Raw genomic sequence first — 9246 nt, forward strand, 5'->3', positions numbered from 1 at the left:
TTGTTCAACCTATAAGGTTTCAAAAAGCTTAACAGGTGTCTGGTGTTGATATTAGGCATGAAATGTGTGTGGTGTATTAATTTTCTGCACATGTGATGTGTGTGTTTCAGGTCAGTTTGAAGTGGTGTCAGCGACAGTAAACCAATATCGTGCTGGAATGAGAGCTAACTACACGGTACAGAAGTGCAGCTTCTTGCAGCGTCAGGGTGAGATTATGCTCCATTCAAAAACCTACTACATCGCTGCCATGGAAATGGACTGGAACTACTCTCCAAATCGTACCTGGGAGGATGAGATGTTTCGTGGCCAGGAAAAGTACAGAAGCACCTGCATGTGTTCAGTATAAAAAAAAACAACTTTATAAATAATAATGTATACAGATAGATGCACTTCTTATATATATATATACAGTTTTTTAAATATTTTACTTTAAAAAAAATATTCTACACATCTGAGCCTGTTTCTCTCTCATGCTGCAGCCCTGCTCATGTCTTCCTGGACCAGCAGGGTGGGTTTATAGGCTCTAGTTACAAGAAGGTTGTCTACCGCCAGTTCACCAATAAAAAGTTCACTCAGCAGGTGGAAAGAACAGCCGATATGGAACACCTCGGCATTTTGGGTAGGCTTTCAGCACATTAGAAATTCAAAAACTGTGACATTTTTTATGTTCAAGACGTATTTTTCTTCAAATAACAACACTTTTCATTTTTTCCAGGTCCAATGATTCATGCCGATGTGGGAGACAAGGTGACAGTGGTTTTTAAAAACATGGCTTCCAGGGCTTATTCCATCCACGCCCATGGAGTCAAGACAGAAACCCCAGATGTTCATCTAGCCCAACCAGGTAGATGAGAAATGGCAGCTCATTAAGAAACAGAACATTTTCAATGCAGGTTTTTATTTATATATTAATATTTTGCTATAAAAATATAACATGTATGTCAATGTCAGGACTCTTTATGTTTTATTTGGCCTCATTACTCTGTGTCTTTCCCAGTCCTAAATCGGGATTCAATATCTTGAAAAACTATAATTCCCAGGCGAGACACACTCATACTACTGGTACGTTACGAAGAATACAGGACCAACCACAGAGCAGGAGCAGTGCACTGTGTCGGCATACTACTCCACTGCTGATGTTACCAAGGTAATCTCACGTACACACACACACACACACACACACACACACACACTTACACACACCCACGCACACCCACCCACGTGCACACACGCACATGCATGCACACACACACACACACACACACACACACACACACACACACACACACACACACACACACACACACACACACACACACACACACACACACATACTGATTTTATCTTACTGCCTAACAGGACATGTACAGCGGTCTGATCGGTCCGTTAGTGATCTGTCAGCGTAGCTGGAGCAGGTGAGTGTCCCTGCAACTTAAAAAACAAAAAATGAGAGCTACACAACCTAGTTATTCCTTATTTATTTCATGAAGTACTTGTAATGTGGTTGTGTGATTAGTGGGAAGTATGATGTGGTGCTAATGTTCAATTACCTAAACCAGGGGTTTTCAACCGGTGGTCCGCGGACCCCTGGTGGTCCGCGGCGGCATTGCATGTGGTCCGTGACAAGAGCCTATGTTGATCAGTTCACCATTGTTTTTTTTTAATATAAATTCGCTTTGATATTTCAACACATTTCCAGAATACCGTTACATATCGTGAAAAATATGTTTAAAATAATATAAAGGAAATTCAAGCTGACAGAATGTAGCCTTGCGCCTATCCAGTCTATGGTAGCCTGTGATTCGCTAATGGTAATGAGTTGCGTCGCTAACCTCACTTATTATTCATTACGTACAGTCTTGCGAGCAAAGTTGACACACATTTATAAGCATAGCCGACGAGAGTATTTTAAGATAGGTTGTAGTACAGCAAACATTTGTTACATATGTACTAGTCTAGCTATATATCTAGCACCAATGGATCGTTTTGTAGTGAGGAAAGTGCCAGAGGGACAGGCTGCCATGACAGAGGGTCAGGCTGCCACGACAGAGGGACAGGCCGCCACGATAGGGCAAGGACAGGCTTCCGAAGCGTCAACTTCGCAAAAAAGACGAAAAAGAAAATACAATGAGGAATATGTTAAATATGGATTCACAGTGACGACAGACAGAGCAGGAGAGGAGGTACCACTGTGTTTCGTATGTTCAACAATTCTCTGTAATGAAGCTATGAAGCCGTCGAAACTTACGCGGCATATGGAGACGCATCACGTCCACTTGAAGGCCAAACCCGTTGAGTACATGCAACAGATGTTGCGTGATTTCAAAGGACAGCAGGCTACCATGAGGAAGAGTGCAAAAATAAATGAAAACGCACTGAAAGCATCGTATCTGGTCGCTCTCAGGGTTGCAAAAAGTAAGAAGCCCCATACCATTGCAGAGCAGCTTATATTGCCAGCAGCCATAGATATGTGCAGAGCTATGGTAAGCGAAGAATGTGCCAACAAATTAAAAACTATTCCGTTGTCAGACAACACAATCGGAAGACGAATTGGGGAAATGGCAAATGATGTCAAAGACCAGCTGATGGCAAAACTCCAGACAGTTCTGTTTTCCCTTCAAATCGACGAGACGACAGATGTTACTAATGATGCGCAACTGTTAACATTTGTGCGATACGAGGACAGTGGCACTATGTGCGAGGAATTTCTTTTTTGCAAACCACTGCCCGGGCGAACTACCGGTGTAGAAATATTTAAAGCACTGGACGATTTTTTCACGGAGCACAATATCTCGTGGCAGAGGTGCGTTGCATTATGCAGCGATGGGGCCCGAGCCATGAGTGGCAGCAAGACTGGACTGTTTGCGCATGTAAGGAGGGTGGCTCCGGGGGTAATTTGGACACACTGCCTGATTCATAGAGAGGCTCTCGCCTCCAAAGATCTCAGTGTTGAGCTCAGTGGTGTGTTTGATGTCGTTGTCAAGACGGTCAACTTCATAAAACGAAACGCATTGAATACACGCCTGTTTTCATCCCTATGCCATGACTTGGGAAGTGAACACAGCTCTCTCCTTTATCATTCAGAGGTGCGTTGGCTGTCTCGCGGCGCTGTGCTCGCCCGTGTGTTTGAACTACGCGGAGCTATCTACGAGTTCTTGTGCGAGAAGCATTCTGATCTGGCTTCCAATTTCAACGATAGTTACTGGTTAACTAAGCTGGCGTACCTCACAGATGTTTTTGCAGAGCTGAACAAGTTGAACAGCTCCATGCAAGGGAGAGATGCAAACGTCATGCAGCTCTACGAGAAGCTCGACGCATTTGTGAAAAAAATGTCAAAGTGGATCGAACGAGTGGAGAGCAATAACTTGGCGATGTTTCCTTCAGTTGAGGAATACCCTGACAGCACTGACATCAACGACACTATATGTGAGCATTTGAGGAAGCTTGTGCGTCAATTCGCAAAGTACTTCACTGATTCGGAAGAGTGGCGCCGTGACAGCAAGTGGATCCTGCTCCCATTCAGTGACGATGCATCAGTAGGGTCAAGTCTGACGGCTGTGGAAGAGGATAAGCTGATTGAGATGTCCACAGACTCTGTCAGGAGGCATATGTACGACACACAGCCCCTTGTTAAATTCTGGATAAGTTGCCAGACAGAATTTCCACAGCTTGCTGCAAAAGCAATGAGGTGTCTTTTGCCCTTTCCAACCACATACCTGTGTGAGAGTGGTTTTTCTACACTGGCGTACTTAAAGAATAAGTACAGGGCTAGGCTTGATCCAGAGAATGACATGAGACTGTCTCTGTCTACCATTTCGCCACGAATAGACAGGCTGTGTGGACTTCACCACGCCCAGATATCACACTGACAGGTAGGCCTAATTCTCCCATGTTTTCACTGTTACGACCCTGGCGGGTTTAGGCCCCGCCCTGTGTTAATGGTAAGCCTGTTCTCTCTCCCTGCTTTTCTCAATCTCTCTCTGCTTTTCTCAATCTCTCTGTCTCTACAGCAGGTGATTGGTGACAGGTCTGTCCTGGCTGGGTTATAAAAGCCCTGACCAGCCAGCAGTTGAGGCTGCCTTGGTCTTCATTTGTTGGATTTTGGTTCTCCGGTGTTGTTGGATTTTTGTTCTCCGTTGTTGTTTTGTCACACACCTAGACTGACTTTGCATGACATTTTTAGTTACTTTTCCCAATACTGAATTGCACAACACTTTATTATTCTTTATTCTTTCTTTAAAATAATCTTTAATTTAATTTAATTTAATTTAATAAATCTACTTTTATTATTATAAAATCTGCGTGGCCTCTCTTTCATGTTTCATGCATTGAGCTATGCATGTAACACCAAATACACACGCGCACGCGCAGGCACATCAGTGGGCCGCGGATTGCTTTCTAGTCCGAATGGTGGTCCCTGGGACAAAACCAGTTGAAAACCCCTGACCTAAACCATGTTTCCTTCTCTAGGAGTCTTGGTGTGCTGAAGGAAGCAGAAGAGTTTGCACTTCTTTTCCTGGTTTTTGATGAGAATGAAAGCTGGTAAGTGAAGACTAACCCAAAACTAACCATCAACTTTATACTTCTTTCGTAGCAGATTGAAATACAAAAACAGACTGTACTTCATTGTACTGTATCTTACAATGCAAATTCAGTTTTTTATTTAAATTCTGAGGCAGTGAGAGTCTGAAAATCATTCTGCCTCTTCAATGGCATTGAATTACATTTCCAGCTAGAAAATACTAACAAAACACTTTAGTCTAGACACTATTTCACAGATAATCAGGATAGTCCACAGTGCTAACAGTCGGCATTTAAATGAGAGTATATCATCAGTAGAAATAGTTTTTAGAAACACTTTTGCATTTTTTCATTGCTGTTGTTATTCCAGGTATCTGGATGAAAATATCCGGAGACACATCAGAAGCCCTCGCACAAACCTGAAGGATGATGAAACCTTCATAGAGAGCAACAAGATGCATGGTGAGAGAAACATGCGCACCAAATAAATTGCATCGTTTGAAGGTTTTTTTTTTTGTTGCATCATCTGGACATCTAATGAAATGCACATAATGTCTTTTCAATAAATGTGTGTTTGTGTGTTTTTTGTGTATGCAGCCATTAATGGTTACATGTATGCAAATCTGAATGGTTTGAACATGGAAGTGGGAGATAAGGTGTACTGGTACCTGATGGGAATGGGCAACGACGTGGACATACACACTGCACACTGGCATGGACACAGTGTGGAATATAAGGTACACACAAAACACAAACATGCAAGATGCCACATTATACAAACTGGTACACACTAATACCAACTCTTCTTTCTCTTCAGCTGGGTGGAGGCCCTCATCGTACTGATGTGTACGAGCTGTTTCCAGCAACCTTTCAGGTAAAACCAACAAACATTTGGGTTCAGCGGTTTTTATTTGCCTTTTGAAACATTGAAACTGCTTCTTGTTTAATTGTAATGCCAATAAGTGAGGTTTAAGTCTAGAATAATAGATTATATCAAGCTTTAACATCAGTGAAGTGTTAGTTGGGCAATCTTTTTCTTTAATCTTTGGCTATCTTCTTCCTGTTCAGACAGTAAAGATGCATCCTCAGTATCCAGGTACCTGGCTGCTCCACTGTCACGTCACTGATCATATTAAAGGAGGCATGGAGGCGATGTATACTGTTACAGAGAAAGGTAAGGGAACATTTAGTCAGCGAAAAAAAATTACACTGTGAAAAAATAGTAATGCAGCATAATCAGGATGCTGTACGTAGAAAACATGTTTGTTTTTCTTCAACAGCGAAGAAGAAGGGGATATTTGGCTGAAGAGTTGAAAAAAAAAAGGATCCAGAAAGAAGACAGCAGGTCAAGTTAAAGTTTTATTCCAGAATCTAATTCAGTAAAGTATTCTAGTATTAAAGTCTGTGCTCACAATACAAGTAATCTTGTGTTATTCCAAAATGTGTAAATGATTTGAAATGTCCCAAATAACACTAAACTGTACAAATACAATAAAGGAAACATTTAAAATAGTTATGATTGTTATGCGTATCCTTTCACAACAGCAGTCAGGCAGCAGGGGGCAGTAGAGCCTGATAGTACATTGCCTTTGCAATGTTTGAGGCAAAGAAGAAATTGGGACATAAGCGAATTTTCTGTTTACAGTATCATTACTTTAATTTACTGAAATCTAGCAGCGGTAGAAGTCTGGGATCTGAATGGCTTGATGTTTTGCAAATCAGCTCAGATGTCGCGGACACATCTGTCTGTAGCTGCTTTATGCAATGTGATGGTCTGACTTTCCACAAACATAGTAGCCTACACAATTACACTCGGTGCACTGTATGAACACAAGACTAACATTTGTTCTGCTCATCTTGAACCACGTTAAGATTAAACCTAGGAAATAATTTAGTAAAAAGTATTTAAAAGTGAAGAGGTATTGCTGTGATAAATCAAAACAGTTGCACGTTGTTACAGAGCTGGCAATTCCTATTTTCATCCAGCTGATGTCACTGCGAACGTGGAAGTTTTAATCCACATACAACTCTAAATGCACTGGCTTCAACATGCAAGGTCCACGAGCACCTACCCTAAAGTCCTGTCCTCAGATCCCCCAGACTTGGATAAAAGCCTCAAAAAGATTTACAAAATGAATCTGCAGTTTGACAGGCATTTGAGGAGACACTTTATCCAGATTCTTTGCTGTTTTCATTGTTCTAAAGGATAAGCGATTGTGAGGATTAACTATCATCACCAAACACACACACGTGAAAAAAAACAAAAACGTAGAAGCACACACACACACCCGCTGACTGAGTGCAGATCAGTGTTGTGTGAGTGCCACCTGCAGTCCTCCGTTAGCTGGCAAGGAAATGGAATTTACAAGATTCAGACCATGAAATGTGGCCCATAATGCCAGCTCTGATCTAAACCTGTACTGAATCTCAATGATGAGCTCTGTCATATTCAACTAATGTAACTCTGCCTGACACTCTCACTCTCAACCTTGGGGGCCAAAATAGTGTGTGTCTGTTGAAAGCCAGGGTACCAACATGTGAGGCTAAGATGTTCAAAAAGGCCAGAGAATGGACAGATTTGTTGTCCAAGTTTGTCTTGAAGGGGTCACAAGAGGAAAGACCATGTTGTTTCCCAGATAAAATGGGTTCTTCACCAGTAAGGTGGCCATGTTTGACATCTCAGATTCAGCTTGTAAGAAACATTTTTAAATGTGGCTCTCGCAATCTCAACTTAAAAACTCAGTGTTGGGTATCAATCAAAAAATCTATCAATGAGAGCTCACATGGTTGATAACAATTGATCGCTATCCTGGCTGGACCCACCATTTCTGTTTTGTATGAGAACTGTCCTAGATTCTACACTCAACTTTTTTAATGTTGTAACTGCACCATCGGGCATAAAGTGCATGAACCTTGCTTTACCTCGTATTGGGACCATAAGGTCTGTGATTACACACTCAAAACATCAAATGTAAGCATAGATGTAGGTAAGTTCAGACAAAGTACAGCTTTCATGGCCTACAAACTTGTTCACATCTTTACCCCTAACGCATTTTAACAAAATATAGAGAAAGAAGGTGGTCTGGCAAAAAAAAACCTTTATTGAATTGAAATATTTTAAATAGGGTAACCATTTTCTAAAATAACCTTTTAGTTCATACCTTATCTTTTCAAGATGATATAGAAAAATCATCATGACATACTGGAGCTATTGAGAGATAAATGCATCTCAATTAGATGTTGACTAAACACAATATGGCATTGTACAGACTAGGGGAAAAACAAGTTTTACCTATATTTTTTATTTAAAGGTACATAATCACCTCCCCTGAGGACTTGTTATTTTCATGTGAAAGTACATCTGTACAAGTGAAATGTGTGATTTAATGTAATGCAGGTGTCTTTTGAACTGAGATGAAGTCTGCCCAGTATCAGGCTCTAAAAAAAGAGCCCTGCTGAAACAAATGCTTGTTCTGGCACTGCCTGGACACAGGGCCTATTAGGACTGATCGCCTGTGACATCAGCATGTTGGAAGCAGATGGCTTGTGGTGCCTGCAGTCGTATCTCTCTCCCACACCGGGCTCTCTGGACACATTCGACATAAGCTTAATTAACGATGTGATAGCGCAGAGGTGTTAAAAAGAGCATGGAGACAGGCGTGAATTCCAAGAGCTAAACTGGCTGGTAATACGATGTGAAGGGATTTCGTACCACATGCTTTCCCACATACTTTCGTTTTCTCTTCCTGTCTCTCACACTTACTCATATCGACCCAGTGTGAGCTCTACAGTGCTGCATGTAAGAAATAAGTTGCAGATCTAAGAACTAAACAAAGCAGATATTTTCTGAAGGCTGTGCTCCCTGTGAGATCTCACTCCACAGGGAGCACAGCCTGTGTTTCTTAAATCTGTAGACATAGTCATACATGTGGGAAATATGCAAGTCAATTTAGATAAATTAAGCTAAGCTTTTCGATTTTAGCTTTTTTTTTACCCACGTGTTTGCTATAAGATGGCAGTAATTACTACAGGAATTAAGTATGTATTTAAAATAATCAACAAAGGGTTGGTTCAGCTTCCAAACCTAAGTGAGACAACCACAGTCATGATGATGGTGAGGATGATGATGATTCATTTCCAAACAGACTTCTAACTGAAACAGGTATACTATTTTTTACCACAGAAAAAAGTCCTGTTACCCCAACCAGGCATGAAAGAAACATACTCAAACGCTTGTTTCTATGGAAAGAGAGCATGTCAAGTGTCAGGGGACAGCATGTGTGATCTCCATGGACCTCACTGTGGCCACAGCAGTTGTGGCTCACGCTGTGACACGCAACATAGATTTATGACACATCAAGTGGAGTTTACAATCAACACAGACTTTTATTTAAACAATATCATCTGAAACAAGGAAGGTCCGGAGGACTGGCCGAAAAGAAGAAAAGGGGTGGAGGGAGCCTGAGCCAGCCACACCATGGGCTGTAGGACTCAGAACTCCCCCTGCCCCTAAACTAAGGGCAGGTGAGCAACCTAAGAAAGCGGAAACATAAACTACATGGTCCTCCAGTCAACACAGTCAACATGCAAGTAGGATAGCGCTAAAGCCATAAGCGGGGGACGACAGCGAGAATGCCAGTCGGCGTCAGTCAGAGAGAGACTTCCTCTCCTGCCTTTCTTTTATGCTGGTGATGAGCTGGAGTTTGGAACACCTGGGCAAAGGCG

At 41.8% G+C, this 9246-nt stretch overlaps 2 protein-coding genes across 3 annotated transcripts in view; both read left to right on the plus strand.

Moving 5' to 3' along the window:
• Positions 1-6033, plus strand: part of cp (ceruloplasmin) — an 11721-nt gene extending 5688 nt beyond the window's left edge. The window contains exons 14-24 of one of the 2 annotated variants that reach the window (XM_063891816.1): positions 111-315; positions 480-619; positions 716-844; positions 1041-1147; positions 1360-1415; positions 4471-4542; positions 4892-4983; positions 5119-5258; positions 5339-5395; positions 5590-5695; positions 5802-6033. In XM_063891816.1, coding sequence (XP_063747886.1) covers positions 111-315; positions 480-619; positions 716-844; positions 1041-1147; positions 1360-1415; positions 4471-4542; positions 4892-4983; positions 5119-5258; positions 5339-5395; positions 5590-5695; positions 5802-5827 — 1130 coding nt within the window. In that variant the 3' untranslated portion in view covers positions 5828-6033. Of the gene's footprint in view, positions 1-110; positions 316-479; positions 620-715; positions 845-1040; positions 1148-1359; positions 1551-4447; positions 4546-4891; positions 4984-5118; positions 5259-5338; positions 5396-5589; positions 5696-5801 lie in introns of those variants that run through there. The other variant, XR_010166461.1, reaches the window with a different exon arrangement.
• Positions 1557-4464, plus strand: LOC134869880 (protein FAM200A-like). Its single transcript, XM_063891817.1, has 2 exons — positions 1557-3872; positions 4011-4464. The coding sequence occupies exon 1, from the start codon at positions 1788-1790 to the stop codon at positions 3867-3869; it is 2082 nt and encodes a 693-aa protein (XP_063747887.1). The 5' UTR covers positions 1557-1787; the 3' UTR covers positions 3870-3872; positions 4011-4464.
• Positions 6034-9246: the final 3213 nt, after the last annotated feature.

This window comes from Eleginops maclovinus, chromosome 9, assembly GCF_036324505.1.
Source record: "Eleginops maclovinus isolate JMC-PN-2008 ecotype Puerto Natales chromosome 9, JC_Emac_rtc_rv5, whole genome shotgun sequence".
Lineage (NCBI taxonomy): Eukaryota > Metazoa > Chordata > Actinopteri > Perciformes > Eleginopidae > Eleginops > Eleginops maclovinus.